A 19,398-nucleotide genomic window follows, 5' to 3' on the forward strand; every position below is an offset into this window, starting at 1 on the left:
TGGTGGGTAGATGGAAATTGTAACTGTAAAACTTACAGCATACTGCCACCAAAATGATATCTATCTATATATTTACATAGATAAATATTAGATGGGGAGGGGGAGGGGTTTGACTTTTTATTGACCTCGTATAGAATAATCTATTTGTCATTATGACGTATAACTGCCCTCTAAAAGAATAATTGTTAATAATTAAGTGATATGATCTCTTAAGTACTTCTATAAATACTAAATAGATAATTTATTTAATAATAACATCGACTATTATGGTGTTATACTCAATGATAATAATGACTCCACGTTAGATTATAAAGCAAAATAAAGTGGGTCCGATCTTCATATTTCTATGATAACATAACCAATGCTTATCCCTTGTTAGCAATTACAATTTTCAAACTAAATTTCTCGTAATCTTCATGAAGATTATTTCACTGCACATGCACCACTGCAGTATTTTTGCATCATTGTTTGTGTTACATATACATTGCATTATGCATTACTGCTCGGATTATTATCATAACATAACCTCATTGAAATATGAGAATAATAAAATTAAGCGATATAAGTTTTTCATTATCATCAAGGACAGTCATTTAAGGACAAATTTAGTATTAGATAACGCGTGTTAGTCCTAGGCTATTGAAGTTCTATTGATGTAATTCCCTTTGTTATCTTTGTCCTCAGATTTTATCTCGCAATAAAATGAAACAACCGTTTTTAGGTGTTTTGTCAAGTCTAAGTAAACAAAACAGTTTACTAGCTAGGTGTTCTGTTAGTACGTGGACTCCTTTGGCTACAGCCTTCAATTCAAGGCCTGGCAGAATATTAAACCTAAATCTAACCAAGGAAGGAACTGTAAGTTGTCATTTGTATTTTAAAATTTGTAATAGGCCTAACTTAGGCTGCGCTTTAGTATCTATCCTACACTCATTCAAATGAAAAATATCGATATAGGCTATAGGTTATTCGATCGATAATTTAATTTGGTTAGTTAGGTTAGGTGTCTATCTAATCAAACTTGATAATATCGAATGAAATAATCGATAGGCATATATCAATCAATATATTCATTCGAATGAGTGTAGGACAGATACTAAAATGCAGCCCAAACTTAACGTAGGCTGGCCAAAATGTTTAACTAGGCCTATTCTTGATCATTGGGTTGGTGAAAACTACACCAACTTCCCTATCACAATGAGCAGAGTAAGAAATAATAGAAGGTGTTTTAAGTTGTAAATGAAAGGGGGTAACTTACCGTATATCGCTTATAAGTTAATATAAGTTATCCGTTAATAGGCTAATCTTTTACAGGGACTTTTTGGCATACCAGAGCTTCACAGTCATGAAGGATTTTACTTGCTCAAGGAAAGAGCAATTGCAAAGGCCGATGAACTTGTTGAGGAAACTTGCAACCCTAATAGGTAAATTTTCCTCATAAATTTTCTCAGACAAATTAATTGTAATTTGCTTGTTTAGGTAGAGGGTAAAAGAAGAATCAAATAAAAAAAATCAAATGAATTTGACTGTTGAAAGACTTTCCTACTTTTAAGTTATTATTATTCTATTTATACTACATTACTGGGGGAGCGAGTTGGTCAAGTGGTTAGAGCGTGGGACCTAGATTCCCCCAATAAAATTTATGGCGGGTCTGAGGTCCCGGGTTCAAATTCCGCCAAATCACCGATTGATTTTATCTAGAAGTGATATTGCCACAACCCCTGGGTCTAGCCTTAAGTAATGTGAAATACCCCCGCCGCAGCAAACCTGCAGGCTTAGCCAATTTCCCTTTGCCTGATTGGATTTACACTAAAATGCAACTTTAAAAATATCACATTCATTCCTTATTTAAATAGCCTAATTAAATATAACGAGTAGGCCTACTTAGGTTTGCTGCAACAGGGAGGGTAAACATTTTATTTTTTTTGTAAAATGAAAATGTTAATAGTCAGTAAGAAATAAATGTATTTTCCAAAATTCATCAAAATATGTTCACAAACAAGCAAACTAAAACAGTTTACTTATTCTCCATAAAAATAACATGAGAATTTTTAATTTACAGTTTTTTGGAATTTTATTCGTAACCATTAGGTGCATAATAACGCTTCAATATATTAAATTATTTGTTCTTTTAAGCTCTACAAAATGGTATGGAAATAAAATGCTAAATTTTAAGTTTTTAGAGTCAAAAATGGGACTAGGGACATTGAAGATTATATTCCAGTCACCAACTGATGCCAGAATGTTCACTAGCAAATTTTCTCTGGATTTGGTCTCTGCAGTAAGCAACGACTATTCCGATCTTTCAGTAAGCAGAGATCGTACTACTAAAGAACGTCAGTATCTACAAAAAATCAGAAATGAGCTAGATGCTAGAAAGAAGGGAGGTGAAGAGTCCTTGACGATCAAATACGTCTATGGGATCCCTACTATTATCAGCGTTCCAGCTAAAAGCAGTGACGTCCCTGTGTCCATGTGACCTTATGTAGACCAGACTCCTAAATTACATTGTTATTATCAGAATGTCAATGGGCTTAGAAGTAAACTGAATGTATTTAAGCTCTCTGTTGCCGCCAGTAATTTTGATGTAATCGTTCTTGTAGAGACAAACTTGATTCCTGATATAGATGATGCTGAACTTGGCCTATCAATATACCAGATATATCGATGTGATCGTTCTGTGGAGTCTTCAAGTAAGAAAAGTGGGGGAGGTGTTATTGTGGCTGTCAGTAAGAGATTGGTTTCTCTGGAGGTTGTGCAGCCAGTTAGCTCAGTTGAATGTGTCTTCACGCGGATCAAGTTAAGAAATTGTACATTGATCCTCTGTGCTGTCTATCTTCCACCCAATAAGCCTCAAGACCAGTATATTGAATTTAGCTCTCTTTGTGAAGAAATTATATTTTCCCTCAACTCACCTGGACCAGTTTTTATAGTTGGGGATTTTAATCTGCCAAATAGAGATTGGTCATGCTCCACCGAAACGTCACACGATTCATCTTCTCGTTCTGTTTTGAATCTAATTAATCTCTTCCAGTTGCAACAGTGTAATACGATTTTGAACGAGCGAGGTGTTTTGCTTGACCTGGTGTTTTCCTCTCTCAACGAGGTGTCTGTCGATTTGGCCCTGGATCCACTGGTACCATCTGAATCTCATCACCCTGCATTGGACATCGAAGTAACATGTTCTGGTCTTTGCAAAGCAAATAGTGAAGTTTACAAGTACGACTTCATCAATAGTAATAAGGAAGGAATTTTTGATGACTTACAGTCCTGGCAGTATGTATCCCTCCCTATTGGTGTATTTGTACCAATTTTAGTACCCTAATCAAGTCTCATACACCAATTAAATGCATTAGAAGATCTTCCTTCCCATGTTGGTTTACTCATGATCTAAAGAAGCTGGTTATATTGAAGAAGAAGCTCCATCGTCAGTATAAGGCTACTTCAAACCTACGTTATTACCATGATTTTTGTCTTGTGAGGGCACAGTGCAAGGAACTCACCTCACGTTGTTACCAACAGTACATTAGCAAGGTTGAAGACTCCATGCAGTACAATGTTAAAGCTTTCTGGGCTCACATCAATAACACGAAGAACTCTGCGAAAACCAATAATACGATGAGCCTTGGTGAAACAACTGCAACTATCCCACAAGACATCTGTGAGCTCTTTGCTAAACACTTTTCTTCAGTTTTCAAACCATCTGAAAGAGATCCTTTCTTCGAAGATCAGTGTTCTTCTGGTTCCTTAACTGAGTTTTCTGTTTCTTGCAATGAAGTCGAAAAGGTTCTCTCCACCTTAGATGGTAATAAGGGAGCTGGTCCTGACGATATTCCACCATTAATATTAAAGTACTGTAGCTGGATTCTTGCCCCTCACTTGACAGTATACATCAACTGGTTTTTGCACTTGGGTATCTTTCCCCACTGCCTAAAGACAAGTTTTGTTACACCTATCTTCAAGAATGGTAATTCTTCAGACATAAAAAACTACAGACCAATCTCCATACAATCATCGCTCGCCAAAGTTTTTGAATCCCCGGTTCTCACTAGATTAAATTTTTTTATTAAGAACCACTTATCAACAGCCCAGCATGGCTTCTATAGCGGTAGATCAGCTGCATCCAACCTGGTTATCTATCAAGATGATATAATATCAGCCTTCAACAGAAGTCATCAGGTAGACAGCATTTACCTGGACATGTCGAAGGCTTTTGACAGATTGAGTCATGAACATCTACTGGCTAAGCTCAGCAATTTGGGTGTTACTGGTGCCATGCTTAGTTGGTTCAGAAGCTATGTCAGTAATCGTCACCAGGTTGTCAGATACAATGGATGTACATCCACAGCGTTTCCTGTTCTCTCTGGAGTCCCCCAGGGCTCGTTATTGGGTCCTGTGCTGTTTTCCATATTTGTGAATGACCTGGTCTCAGTAGTCACAAATTGTAAAATATTACTCTTTGCAGATGATGCTAAAATATACAATGAAATTTCGTCGGAGTATGATTGTGATATGCTTCAAGCCGACCTTGACCAAGTATTACTGTGGTGCCTCAAGAATGAAATGGAGCTTAACATCTCCAAATGCACAGTGCTCTCCTTCTCACGACGGGCAAATACCATGATGTATGGTTATACTCTTGGAGGAAAATCACTTTCCAGATCATCTGTTGTTAAAGACCTTGGTGTGACTTTAACATCGTCACTAAGTCCCGATGCTCACCTTGATGCCATTAGTAGAAGAGCAAACTCTGTTCTTGGTTTTATTATTAGAGTGTCTAAGGACGGTTTTTCGCCAGAAGCACTAAGGACTCTTTACGTTCAACTTATCCGCCCTATCCTTGAGTACTGTTCTCCAGTGTGGTCACCGTATCAGCTGGGCCACATAGTACTTCTTGAGGGAATACAAAGACGATTCATTCGAATTGTTGGACTGCAGCTGGGCTTTCGTTATGAAGATGTACCCTTGGACGAGCTAAGCCACCTCCTTCGTCTTCAACCCTTGTCAGTCAGGCGTAGAGTCTCCGATTTAATGTTTCTGAAGAAGATAATCTCAGCTTCAGTGGACTCACCTGAATTGTTGGGAAGAATCGACCTTCGAGCGTTGAAATCGACAAGATCAAAACAACTGTTTGAGAGGAGATATTGCTCTACACAATATGCGTACCACAGCACTATGCCACGTCTCCATCGCCTTGGAAACTGTCTTCCAGAACACCTGGACTTCTTCTCCATGTCCGATGAAGTCTTTAGAAATGGGCTGAAGAGTTTCTATGCTTAGCTGCTGTTGAGATCATTACTGTTACCTTCTTTTTTGTTTCTTTATCATTGTAGTTGTTGTTTTACTGTTACTTGTTTTTTGATTTTTTATCTTTGTTAGCTAATTACCAAATTTGTTGTTCCCCATGTTGATTGTTAATTATTGTTGTTATTTATTGTATTTATTGTTATTTATTGTTTTTTATTGCTATTTATTGTTATTCATTGTTATTCATTGTTATTTTTTGTTATTTATTGTTATATATATTGATATATTTTGATACATTCTTATTTATTAGGGTTCTTTAGTCAGGTCATCTTGATGTTATGTATGAATTGTTCTATGTAAGTCTGAATGAAATGTCTTGCCATGATTGTATGTTATGAAAATGGAGTTTTCCGTCTGTAAATAAATAAATAAATAAAACAAAAAAGTAAATCGGTCCTGGGTCCAGGTCTTACCATGAGTACTACGGTACCTAATAGCTTATTCCCTATATGGGAAATTCACTAAAACAATCCCGGGCTCGTGCCTAGCGTCATAGCAAAAAGAAGAAGAAAAAAAAACTTATGCTATTAGTTATTTGATCAAATCTGCAGTTATACCGTGATAGAATTATGTCCCCTAATTAATCACTGTTACATCTGTATCTATTTTGAGCCTTAATCAGGTGAAGGTTAGCAAGCAAGAAGTGGTACTTAACCTACCAAAGATCTTTGATAAGCCTGTAAAAATAGAAACCACATTTTGAACAGTTTTTATCGAACAAGTAGGCCATACAAAACAATCTCACATTTGTCTCTCAAGTAGGCTACAACCAATTACATAATACTTTGATGTCTTTGATGCTTTAAGTCTTTAACCCTTTCCACTCGGATTAGTTGACCCCTTTTTGTCCCATGCGCTTGCATTTATCGTCATGCAAAAGAACATGTTTTGGGGTTTTGTGTGTACTACATACTAACTAAAATAATTTATTTGTTGTACTTGAGGGCTTGATTCTTGTTCAGCTTAAAATCGTAGGCACAAGTAAAACACAAAATCAAAAACATATAGCCATAAAATATTTTTTGTATTGTCATAATAAAAAAAATTAACTGTGGTAGGCTATACAAAATATTTTTTTGGGGGGTTTTGTAAAAAACGTTACCGGTGGGCTCTAACACATTTTTAGGATTTGTAAAACACTTTATCAACATTAATTATCTAGTTGCCAATTCAAATCAGACATTACAAGAAGGGATTGATAGGTATATTTTTACTGAAAAAATGCATTTTCAAACTTAGATTTTTATGGAGATTTTCGTCGTCATTGTTACTATTGTCATTTCATTATTCTTTACTCCACAGCTGACTAAAACATTTTTAAATATTTTTTGTGCTACCAAAGACATGTAAAATGAATGAGGAAACATTGAGTATGTATTCAACACAAGTTCAAAACATGCAAACGCTATTTGTATAAAAGGGATTTATTAATAAAAAGGCGATGCTGAAAATGTCGTGGCGGCTGCGACATAAGAGTGGAACGGTTAGACGTGAATGTCGCGGTAGCGGCGATATAATCGTGGAAGGGGTTAGTATTTAATGTTACATACAAAGAAATGTTTGAGTTTCTCTTCTAGCTATAAAATCATTTATAAAGTAGTTGATGATTGTTGGTAGCGGCAGAAGGCCTTTACAAAAGTATTGAAGCATTAAAAATTAAAAACCTGCTTTATTTTCAGTCACCGTACCCTGTATATTTTGTTGGGTCTATATACCTTGTTAGGGCTCAGCCAAACATGTTTGTTGCTATTTGCACATTTTACATTGATATCATGGTTTGCTTTGTGATTAACAAATGTGCTACTAAACACCATAGTCCAGGACACTTAAAACTAAGACCTACTTTGTTGGATTAGAACCCGTAAGATGGTTAGCATCTTTGACGAGCTGTCAGACTCTTTGTGTCGGGTGGCAGACTTGGCTGAGTTCATTCGCATTGCTCACCCTCGCGGAACCTTCGCACAAGCAGCAGAAGACGCTTGCATCACCATCAGTGGAGTTGTCGAGAAGTGAGTAGGCCTAGGCTACACAATATGACAACAGTACACAAATGTATGATACTGTAATTACCGAGAATAATGTTGTTCGTCATAGTTCAATACCAAAGTAAATAAATCTGGAGCTATAGATACACAGTAGCTGGTGTTGTGAGACAGAGAAAATCATCCAGTCCGTTTATTAGCCTGGTTTATTAGATTTTGAACCGAGTAAATGATTCTTTTCACTTATACCTTTGACAATAGTCAATGCCATTACTAGCCTACTTTAAACTTCTTGTCACTATTGATCGTATATAATAGCCAAAAAGTTATCTCATGTCAGCAACCAGGATGAAACAGATTCTATATCCCCCCCCCCAAAAAAAATTTGCTCCGTGCTTAAATGACTAAAATTACTACAGAGAAGTTTAGCCTAAGTCTGAATAATTTCTTGTCATTAAATGGTTTAAAAATTCTTATGTTCTTAGTATGTTGCTTTGATTGTCGACATTTTAAGGTTCCTATATTAAAAGTTAAAATATTTTTAGTAATTGCCATTAGACTGATCCCCTATTCTTCCAGAAAATGTCTTATAGATTTTATAGTAGGTCTACCAGCCAATCAAGAGTAATTTAAACTAGAGGCCTCATTACTCCAATTTAGTATGTTACACTATTAAAAGTGGCAGCACTCAGTTTACAGCCAGATACAATTTATATAAATATAAAAAAGTCTAAATTTGTTAAAGTTTTGTCCTGGGGTTTTACTAAAATTTTTCTTATAATTCTATTTATCAGGTTGAACACCAACAAACCACTGTACCAAGCACTGCGGGCGGTTGTGGAAGGAGGTGATAAGATCCCCACCACAGCCATAGACGAGCATGTCGCCCGGCTGTTCATGTTTGATTTTGAGTTGTGTGGGATCCACTTGCCTGAAGATCAACGCAGGGAGGTTGTGCAACTCAATGATTACATTCTACAGCTGGGGCAGAGGTTCATGGCCGGTGCTGTAACACCTCGCGCTGTGCCTGCCGAGGTCGTGCCCAAAGACATCCGTAACTTGTAAGTTTTCAAAGTGTTTGATTTGTTAAGAAATTATGTTATCATTGAAAAACTATGTTATTAGCCTAGAGAGCTATTTAAATGATCCAAGGTTTTATTTTATGTAGGCCTATTTAGATTCTTGATGGAGGGAGACAAAGTTCTGGAAATAAGCAGATTTTTGTATTTTGATATTGTGTTTGTAATGATGCGAATATTGGTTAGGTTTTGTGAGTGAGAATCCATTCAGGCCAATGGAAATTCGCGTAGTCTGAGGGTTTGCAGTGATGGAGGTATTTGGATAACTAGGTTTCCATGTTCTGGCCAATCCAATTGATTACAAGGATTAGAGCGTTATTGATAGTTACTCGACACACTTGGTTTTATTGTGTTTACAGATTCATGATGGAGGGGGACAAGGTGATAGTGAACGGTTTGTATGCAGACTCACCCGATGAGAGAGCGAGAGAGGCAGCTTACAAGATCTACTTGTACCCTGACGCTCAGCAGGACTATCGACTCTCCGAGATGCTGCAATCTCGCTACAACTTGGCCTCTGTGTGTGGCTTTCCTACCTTTGCTCACAGGTGGGTAATAAACAAAACTCATAAATTGTCTTACTATTTCTCCAAAAAATGAATGATAAACCGTGTACAATGCTGTAGACAATTAATATTAAAAAAAAGTAATACTTTCCAAAGCAATCCAATTTTGGCCTACAACCTAAAAGTGAACATTTTAAACTCGGCCTGTAGTAAAAAGTCTGGCTTGCAGATCCCTTGCTTTTGCCTTTACTGGCCTCCAACGACTTACTGTAAATCATAAATCGTTGTTTAAGGAAAAAATATACTGATTTATTTTGACTCTTCTAGAGCAAAATAAAATTTGTAGAAGTTGTAAATTTATTGTTAGAATAAACTAAGTGTATTATTACTTGCAGAGCCCTCAAGTCCAGTATTGTGGAAGAGCCGGAGGTGGTATCCGAGTTCCTAGACACATTGACAGAACAGTTGCGGCCAAGAGCTCAAGAAGACTTTGACAACATGACCAAGATGAAGCTAGAGAACTACGCTCAGTCGAGGGTATGATCATTTTGTTCAAATGCTTGCTTGGAAAAGAAATAGGCCAACTTACACTGTCCAACACAAACACTGCCCTAACTAAAAAACAAGATTTTTCAATACAGTGGAAGTCTCTATTAGTTGTCTCTTGCAAAACGATTTGGCTATTCTTACTGTATATTTTTTCTGTACCACAATTTTTAAATACAATGCTGTATCATATACAGTGGTGAGTCGGTGGCTCAGTTGGTAGCGTCACGGACTTTGGGCCCAAGGCAGCGATGTCGTGGGTTCGGATCCTTGTCACTGCCACTAAAATTTATCAGTACAGTTCACCTTGGGGTGTACCGGCTCACCCCTTGCTTTGCTGGATACATTCCACGCACAGATCTGTAGTTTAGCCAAATAAAACGATCTTATAATAAACAATAACTCGTCCCCTAGTTATATAACCAAACAGTAAAGCACACATCATGAAATTACCGGTAACCCTAAAATAATAGAAACAAAATTTCATCGACACTAATGAAAAGTGTCACCGGACTAGAGCTAGACACGAAAAATGAGCTTCAAAATTTACAATTGGATGAAAAGTTTCCTTGTGTTGGTTAGTCTAAGATAGAATTTTGACTGTGTTCCTAGTTCAATGAAACCTTTGCAGTTCACAAGTCAAAGACTATTATAACTTTAATCACTGCTTACTAAGGCTTATTACTTTCCTTACAATTTACAATATTTTCTCATAACATAGACTTAGTTCATCCTAATGTGTAAGTTGTCTTGATGAGTGTAAGTTGTAAAACTAAACTAACTCATCATTGTAGCCACTTGCGGCCTGGGACATTCCTTACCTAACCAACCAGGCCAAGCGGAAATGGCTGAAAGCCAACAGCAGCGAGTTCTCTCCGTATTTCTCCCTGGGAGGTTGCATGGAAGGTCTTAACTCTCTGTTCCAACAGCTGTACGGCATCAGTCTGCAGACAGAGGAGACACAACCTGGAGAACTTTGGGCCTCTGATGTCTACAAAGTGGCAGGTGAGGTGACAAACTATTTAGGTTTGGATGGCATAAAGTGTATTCAACGTACACATCACATTATTAATGGGTCTAGAGTAGATTATAAGTCTGAGAGTGGCTTGATGTTATTGCCAAGGGTAGCCTAAAACCCTAAATGAATGTCTGTGTCAGTTCACTTAATCGTAAAACTTTATGCGATCAAGCATCAATGTTGCCTAAATAAAATAACTTTTATAATGTTTGTTTCTTAACCAATATTAACTTATGACATATCAACCATAGCCATCTCTAATACACAAGGTGTATATGAGTAAGGATGTTCGAACTGGCAACATCGCAACCACCCGCCGCCTGGGTCCAGCACACACGCTAGGCTATGGGAGTATAATTGTTTTCGCTGCTCTGTATCAATTAATGAAAATATGTGAATGACATATATAAGTGGATTTTAGGGTATGACAATTAGAATCAAGGTAGTTAAGGATATTTATTTAGTCAAAAAATACAACAGCACAATATGTCTAAAACTAAAAATACAAATATAATGTTTTTATTTGGTTGTATTTATCGTATAGTAAGTACGATGAATGTGGAAATGTCTGGACTTTGCATATTTTCTTTGTCAATTTGATAATTTTAAATAAAACTCCCATTGCAAATAGATTTTTAGAGATTAACATCTAACAACTTGATCAAATATGATGATTTTCAATTTGAAATACGGTAGGAATATGAAGTTTTAGCCTGCCTGAGGACTGTGGAACCATAAATCTAGCTAGCTACAACAAAATTTGAAGTTTTATTTTCTTTTTTGAAGGCATACTGACCGAATAATTTATTTTATTTGAATATTCTTTAAGCAAAACAATAAATTTACTATAAACATTGTATTTTACTATTCGTAAGCAAGTCTTGTTCATATGTTTACCAATATCAAAATAAAGCTTTCCGTTGGAATATAAAATAAAAATAAATAAGACGTTTACCATTTTGTAAACGATTTCCGAAGCTAGGCCTTATGGCTTTCCACAATATTCATTAAATTTTTTAACCAAATCGACATTCAGACGAGTCGGACTCTGATGCTATCATTTTTAAATGGTGTAGTACATATTTTTGACTAGTACTTAAAACAAAAACAAACACCGGTTTATTTCATCGAAATACTAATTATTGCAGTTATTTTGTTAAGCAGCGTTTATCATTAAGGTACGAAGGTAAATTAGGAAATAGTCTAGAGAGAGAGAGAGAGAAAAATTCTTTGTTTATTACAAATAGTTTTGCAGCAATAAATACAAAAAAAAGAAAAATATCACATGGGTCACAATACTCACAATGACCTGGGTGTGATAGAGTCTACATATATAAATAGTCTAGGTATGGTATTCTTACCTTAAACTCGCTTCTCTCGTAAATATTTATACCAATCATTGTCTTATTCTTTTATTTTTATACAAAAATTAGGTCATCTTCTTGAAAATGTTTCACGCAAACACGAGAATTGTTTGAAGTGTCCTATCTGACCGAAGAATAACATGAAGCCATTGTTGCTTACGCGGTGGATCATACGGAATCTTAAAGCACTGTATGTATTCTTCAGTTTTTTTAAATTGAGCTTTCGTAATTACTCTTGCACTCAGGCACAACACATCTATCTGGCATGTTGTAGTAACAATTTCAATGTCATTACTAATTATTTAAGGTAGTAGAAGCGCAAATAAGTAAGTCGGTACGCAACTCCTACGTTCATTGTAATGGTAAGGATCGCGCGCCAAGACTCGATGCAACGTTGCCAGTTTTCGCTCGACACGGCCTTGTGTGCTAGAGAAGGCTATGTATCAATTTATCATAATGACAACGACAACAGATACATTGCATAAAAAGCTTGCCTTGAAAAAAGGTTAGAGGCTTGAACTCGGCTCAATCAAGACTTTCATGTGACTCTCTTGAGTAACATTTTGAATGATGTTTAATTCAAAAACAATGCAAGACAAGATCTTCTAGTCAGTAATGGTGTACAACCTTTGATTAAAAGTATATTAACAGTCTAATGATAGCTAAAGAATAATCCATTCTGGATTCCTTCACCGTTAAGTGGTTGGACAAAATGTACCTTTTATAGTCTAGGTAGAAATATAGAGGTATAAAAAGAGTGTTTAGTATGACATGGTTAAAAGTTGGTAGCCTAAGTGCTTATTTTTCTCTGTGTTTGTTGTAGTGTCACATGAAAGTGAGGGGCTATTGGGCTACATATACTGTGATTTCTACGAGAGAGCTAACAAGCCCAATCAGGACTGTCACTTCACCATCCAGGGAGGAAAGAAACTGAGTGACGGATCATATCAGGTACCTAACTTGAAAGAATAAAATGTTTGTCTATGTGTACTATATTCAGTGATACATACTGTTTTCTGAATGGTATCCAAACAAAGTCTACTGAAACAAACGTAGCCTGACTAAACACTAAACAGACTACAATAGTAACACTGACTGAAATGGGCGGGGTATAACATATGATTTGACTATGATGCATTCATCTTCATGCTGTATAATTTACTTCCATCCATACCTCGTAAATTGCCTATTTAGAGTGCTCCATTTGTATAAATTGAGGTTTGTGTACTATTTTGTATTGGAAGTGTTGACAAAAATTTGAAAATTAAACATAGGTAAATATTTTTTTCTGTAAAAAAGAAAACAAACAAAACCGTTAAAAAATAGCCCAATTTACTAGTGTTGGTCTTGGATATAAAAATCCTTAGGCTTGAGATCTAGGAATGCTGTTCCACTACATTATGCCTCAGCTCAAACTTCACTTATCTCTAAAAAAAACTGCTTGTCAAAATAATACAATCTCAGTTTAGGTTGGTTAAACCGATAAAAGTAATGTGCTAACTGCCAAGGAATTGTAAACACTTAATATTTCTGTTATTCTTGTTCACAACACAGAGAAGTAAGATATAGAGGATACAAGCTTATGGGTCAACCGTGCACTGGTATGTCGGGGCAGAAATGTACTTGTAATGAGGTAGGAAGAGACTGAACAGCCAACACTGTGGGGAAATTCCTATCACACAGGACTCAGGGTCATCCTCCACTGTGAGCGTTGCAGTACATGATGGCGAGGGGAGCAGTACGAAGCGCCCTAGACACCATCGGCTAGTACTAGACACCACTCAAGTGTACCATTAAATGTTTCCTCTGGATCTTACTTCTCTGTGATCACAAGAAGGTTTTACATTTATTGACTTTTTAATTTGTATTTTGAATACCCAAACTAATTGCACTAAGCCACTAGTGACGAGTGTAAGTGATGAAGTATTGTCTGTCGCAGCACCCCATCGTAGTCCTAATGTTGAACCTGCCGACGCCCCGTTGGTCCGGACCCAGCCTGTTGACGCCTGCTATGGTGGACAATCTATTCCATGAGATGGGCCACGCCATGCACTCCATGCTGGCGCGCACTGAGTACCAACACGTTACTGGCACCAGGTGCTCCACAGACTTTGCGGAGGTTCCGTCCATCCTCATGGAGTACTTCGCCTCTGATCCTCGTGTAGGTGTTATTGATTTTTGTCAGTCAATACTTTAAAGTATTAAACAAATAATACTTTATTAACAGATACCCTACCAGATGACTTACTCCAGAGTATCTCAGGTCATTTTAGAGCTTGTAGCAAGTAGGCTATGTTAAGCTAACATAAACAATTTGAATTTAGATCAACATAAAAAGCATTACAAATCAACTATAGTAGGGCCTCAACTATCTGTTATTGAATAAGTTAGGTCTCCAAAGATTGAAAAATCTTTATTCTTAATTCTTATTCCTTTTTCTTATCTTTTGAGGTTCCAGTAGGTATTCAAATGATCTTATCAATGTGTATTAATAAATCCAAATATTTTTTAGTTAAGTTTAGTTTGAGCAAAGGGTTTGTTTATCAGGCTACTGTATCATCCTTAGAAAGCTAAGAGTCAAGCTAAAAACAAATATGATATAGAATTTATGTGTGTTTTTCTGTTTTATATTGAAAACTCATTTAATTGTTAAATTTGTATCTCCAGGAGGTAAACTGAATGTGAACAATGATGGTACTTCACTTGCTAACTTTAGGCGTTCATACTATTCTGACAAACATTTTTATGTTTTCAAAATTTCTCTCAGCAAGAGTTGATTACAACACACAGAGAAAAATTTAACAAATCTTATGATGTTTGATTTGAAAAACCGTGATATACATTTTAAACACTATTTAAACCAGCAATATAAGGAATTGAACCAAAGTATAAATAAAATCACACAGTTGTCTACACATAGTCTTTGATTTCTAGTAATTTAGGTTCTGAAACTAAAACCATAGACAATAGAATCAAATATGAATGACAACAGTGCTGCGGTTAGCATATAATCTGGCGTCCACCGCTAGGAGTGCCGATTAGTTTCGGCGCACACCGCTGCAGCATCAAGCGCTAGCAAGCGTTGCGATGACAAGTTGGTAGTTGGAGCCAGGGTTGCCAACTTCTAGAGAATTCCCTGGAATCTGGGGAGTAGAAGTTTGTTCCTTTATTTTTCCGTGTGGGATTTTTTATTAAAATTGGGATTTCAGAATTGTTTACTTTTTACTTTACCCATATTGAATAGTGGGTGTTATACGTTAGTAGCATTTTGTTTGCAAAGGTGGTAGTGCTTGTAGCAGACGGTGAGTAGACGACGGCAGCGAATTGACAAACATTGAGCACACCCTAGGGGCACATTTCGGAACCTTCCTTTATCAGTCTATATTTAATTCTTTTGTCCATGCTAAAGCCCTACTGGAAAGTGCAATATATTGACCTACTCTTCATCGTCCACCCATTCCAACCAGGATAGCAACTTGAAATGGAAATTATACATACAAAAAATGTATGTAAAGACAGAATATGGAGGAAGTTGTACCACTTCATTACGGCTCAAACTAAACACTTTACACCCATATGGGTTTTTTTTAAAGGCCTATTCAACTGTAATTACAGTACAACCACCAGATTTTCTGTTTTAGGTGCTGAAGAGTTTTGCTCGTCACTACATGACCAAAGAACCAATGCCAGATGAAATGCTTCAGAGACTTTGTGCGTCGAAGCGATTGTTCGCTGCTTCGGAAATGCAGGTAGAAATCAAATTATACTTCTTTGAGTGAACTTTTTCAAATTTCATTCGATATATTTTTTTGTCTACGACAGTCAAAGAAAGTTTATAGTTTTTGCTTAAGATTTTAGTCGGCTCACATGAGAGCAACAGAAAGTAGTAGAAATACATAGTGCACTGAGCAGCCAAAATATCACAACTAAAATTTAATCCATCCCAGTTTTGCTTTCTTTGATTCTCAAATGAATTATAGAATTCTGACAACTATGTAATATATTAATGATATATTTGTTATCACTATTTTACAGGTACAGGTGTTCTACTCAGCACTGGACCAGAGGTACCATGGACCACACCCTCTGAAGGGCAATACTACAGAGATACTTGCTGAAGTACAGGCACAGTACTTTGGCATTCCTTACGTTCCTACCACTGTAAGTCGTCAAGCTGCATTACTGATGCTAGCAAATTAATAGCGGATTGTGGACACAGAAAACATGAAAAGACAACATTTTGTGCTTAAGACTTGTTCAAACCGTACTTTTGTTTCCCCAAAATAACAAACTTGAAATTTACAGTAAAACCTCTCTAGAAAATTTTTGGACCCAGAGGTTGGTGAGTTATCCAGAAAACTGACATTTTAAATGGGGTTTGCTTAATAAATAATTACTCTTATATAACAGACTGATTTTTACATATAAATTTATTACTTACGTGAGTATTTTACCATATTGAGTATTCAAATATTATGATTTTCTGTGGCACTGGAATCATATACTAACTGGATGAATGTTTCCTTCCTTAACTGTGTGATGTTTGAGATCAGTCAAACAATTACTTGTGCTTTCAATCTGGTTAATGTTAGCAGCAAAACAGGTTACTGCAAGAAATCCATTACAATAAAATGATAAATTTATGTTGGGTGGTAATCTGCGTGTTGTACTACTTGGAATCAATTCCATGGACATACCTAATACTTGTGCAAACATGTGTTTACCCTCTGATCATATTTACAGAACAGATTCCTTTATTCCAGGCATGGCAGTTAAGGTTCTCCCACCTAGTTGGCTACGGAGCCAAGTATTACGCTTATCTGCTCAGTCGCGCTGTGGCCTCCTGGATCTGGCAGTCTAGTTTCAAAGAAGACCCTTTGAGCAGAGCGCAAGGTGAGCGCTATCGTCACCTCTGCCTTGCGCACGGAGGCGGCAAACCTGCACACTCCTTGGTAGCAGACTTCTTACAACGTGAAGTCACTCCCTCCAACCTGGCAAATGCGCTCATACAAGACCTCGACTCACAGAAACTTTCATTGTGAATTTAGTTGATTTTGTTATTGTATATAAACTGTAAATTGTTATTTACTAGATTTGTTGTTATTGCCCTTTGGCCTTTATGCTTTAAATTTATGTAAAACAATCAAACAATAAACAATTTTTGTCTTTCTGGCATTTGGAGCATGAACGCAAAGTATGAAACTGGTTGAAGGATTTTGAAGTTTATTAACCAAACAGTTGTTAAATGACTCAAACAAACATTTTATCATAAACCTGTCATTTAAAAAATTGTTTTGTTAACCAAACAAATTAGGGCGTTTTCTCTTATACGCCCCAAACTGATAATATTCTTCAATTTACAATTTAAACCAAGCCATTTCACTTAACACACCACAATAGTACTATATTTTTCATTCATATGGACCAGTGATGCACAAATGGGACAGCCGGTTTCTACCCATAGACTGCTGGCACTTTTATGCATTTTGTACATAAAAATAATTAAAAATGTTTATTTAACATAACAAGTTTTGTTAGTTTCTTGACCATTACTTAAATTATAATAATCCAAATAATTAGGCCTTATACGTACAAATTAAAGTACCTAATTTAAGTGGCATTATAGTACCACCGAAATGACTTAATGTTGTTCAATCTTAATGGATACTGACGTAGATATCCCATATATATAGACCAGCTGTCGCCAATTTTTTATTAAAAAAAGAACGTAGTTGTGTGAGCTAGTCACAGAATGCACTAGTGTTATTATATTTAACACCTTATTTTTTGGTGCTGACCAGATTGATGAATCATAACAGTTGCATTAACTCACCATAAGTCATTTTCTAAGTAAAGGTTTTATCCAATATTTAGCTAGCCTCCAATTTTTCTGACTAGTAGTTGTATATAATTTAGAAATTCTAATAAACATTCAATTTTGGATAACATTTTTAAAAATAAAAGTAAAATTGTTTTTGTCAGCACAGTTACCATGAGAAGACTACGTCGCCAGTTAAGCATTGCTGGTCGTCATAGCAACAGACTCCAGATAAATGTTCTGCTTTTGAATCATTTATTAGTTGTCTCTAAAGGTAAAACATTGACTGACGTAAATAGAGAAACCTTCCAAGTATGAAATGAATTGATTCAGTTGAAATCCTTTTTGAAATGTCAAATTAAACTTCTATTTTACTGATTAATTTTTTCTTAATTCTGTCAGTCAATTATTTTTTATTTAAAGATTTCAATATTTTTTAATATCATTGAGTCTCTTATAGACAGACTCAGATCAGAGACAGAATTTGTATGTTTTCATCATTTTAACATTTAAACTTCGGCCATGCTAGTTTATAACAAAATGTCAAAAACTGCAAAAATCACATTTCTGCTTTTGGCAAAATTTTTATTAACTTTGTAAAAAATATGTCGAAACTGCTGCTGTCATTATCGATCAAGCTTTTATGGCCACTTGTAGCTCATCATGAGGGAAAAACCTAAATATCTCAAGTCGTGCTTCTAGACATTCTTTAATTAAAGTGTAAGCTGTACTCAATCATAAACCAAGAATTATATATGCACCAAGTGTTTTCACTGAGTATACGGTCGGTCAATCTTATAATTATTTTCTCAATGATTATTATGTAGTTAAATGTATAATCCCATCAACATTTGGTGATTCTGTAAGATGTGAAAAGGAAAGATCCACTTCCACAAGTTTCAATATGTTTAATCGGCAAAGTAAAATGTACCACTTTAGAAATTAAATCTCAAAACTCTTTTTTGATACTCAAAAATTAGTCCAGGGTCAACTAGAAATCTCCCAGTGGTCGAAAACTCGACCAAAAGTATGTATTACTTCTCTATTACTCTCTATGTGGAACTTCTCTATTTTCACCCCACGCTATAAATAAAACATGTGATTGGAATTTCTTCCATTTGTTTTGATTGTTTATTTTGTTGTTATTTTGTTTCTAACATGGCAACCCATAAGGGTCATCTTAATTATTTAAAATTCATTTTTGTACATATTTTTGAGCCTATTTTAACTTATAAAGAGATTCTGCACATCTATAGGCAAATATCTTTCTAACAGTGTGTGTAGATTTTCTCTGTGATGCATAGGAGTTAAGAAAAAAGGTTTTCAAGAAACATGGTTGTCTATTAATATATACGGGAGGTAAATAAAAGATACGTCTTATAACACTTAAAACATATATTTTCGCTTATACTGTTACTCACAAGACGGTAAATATACAAAAAAGATGGTAGGTGGTAAGCGTAAATATATGTTTTAAGTGTTATAAGACATATCTTTTATTTACCATCTGTAAATTTAATAACACGTACAATGCTGATCAAGAAGTTATTTATTAATGTATAGTATTACCCCCTTGTTAAAGCTCAAAAAGAAAAGTTTAGCTTCCATTTTTACCCACTTAACATAAATATTAACAAAATACAAATAAAACCTGCACTTTAGGACCGATAACCTTTCTTTTGGTACAAACCGCGTGTAAATCAGTATGGTCTGGGTGACTGTCGTAAGCTAAAAAATTTGTCCCCATGTTCAATCTCTATAAGAAAAGTATAATTTCCATT

At 35.8% G+C, this 19,398-nt stretch overlaps 1 protein-coding gene across 1 annotated transcript; it reads left to right on the forward strand.

Moving 5' to 3' along the window:
* Positions 1-497: 497 nt before the first annotated feature.
* On the forward strand, positions 498-16,887 carry LOC128989658 (mitochondrial intermediate peptidase-like). The gene is made up of 12 exons (XM_054411623.1): positions 498-855; positions 1,312-1,421; positions 7,161-7,313; positions 8,081-8,347; positions 8,725-8,913; positions 9,267-9,408; positions 10,212-10,422; positions 12,623-12,750; positions 13,739-13,960; positions 15,441-15,548; positions 15,835-15,960; positions 16,563-16,887. The coding sequence occupies exons 1-12, from the start codon at positions 703-705 to the stop codon at positions 16,839-16,841; spliced, it is 2,088 nt and encodes a 695-aa protein (XP_054267598.1). The 5' UTR covers positions 498-702; the 3' UTR covers positions 16,842-16,887.
* Positions 16,888-19,398: the final 2,511 nt, after the last annotated feature.

Source organism: Macrosteles quadrilineatus, unplaced genomic scaffold (genome assembly GCF_028750875.1).
Source record: "Macrosteles quadrilineatus isolate MER2022 unplaced genomic scaffold, UCM_ALF_1.0 Scaffold_3__2_contigs__length_128488019, whole genome shotgun sequence".
NCBI classification, from domain to species: Eukaryota; Metazoa; Arthropoda; class Insecta; order Hemiptera; family Cicadellidae; genus Macrosteles; species Macrosteles quadrilineatus.

Bases quoted from the DNA above. Each gene is read 5' to 3' on its own strand.
- LOC128989658 (XM_054411623.1), top strand. From the start codon at position 703: ATGAAACAACCGTTTTTAGGTGTTTTGTCAAGTCTAAGTAAACAAAAC. The intron at 8,914-9,266 runs GTGGGTAATAAA...TATTACTTGCAG, and splicing joins TTTCCTACCTTTGCTCACAG to AGCCCTCAAGTCCAGTATTG. The intron at 12,751-13,738 runs GTACCTAACTTG...TGTCTGTCGCAG, and splicing joins TGAGTGACGGATCATATCAG to CACCCCATCGTAGTCCTAAT.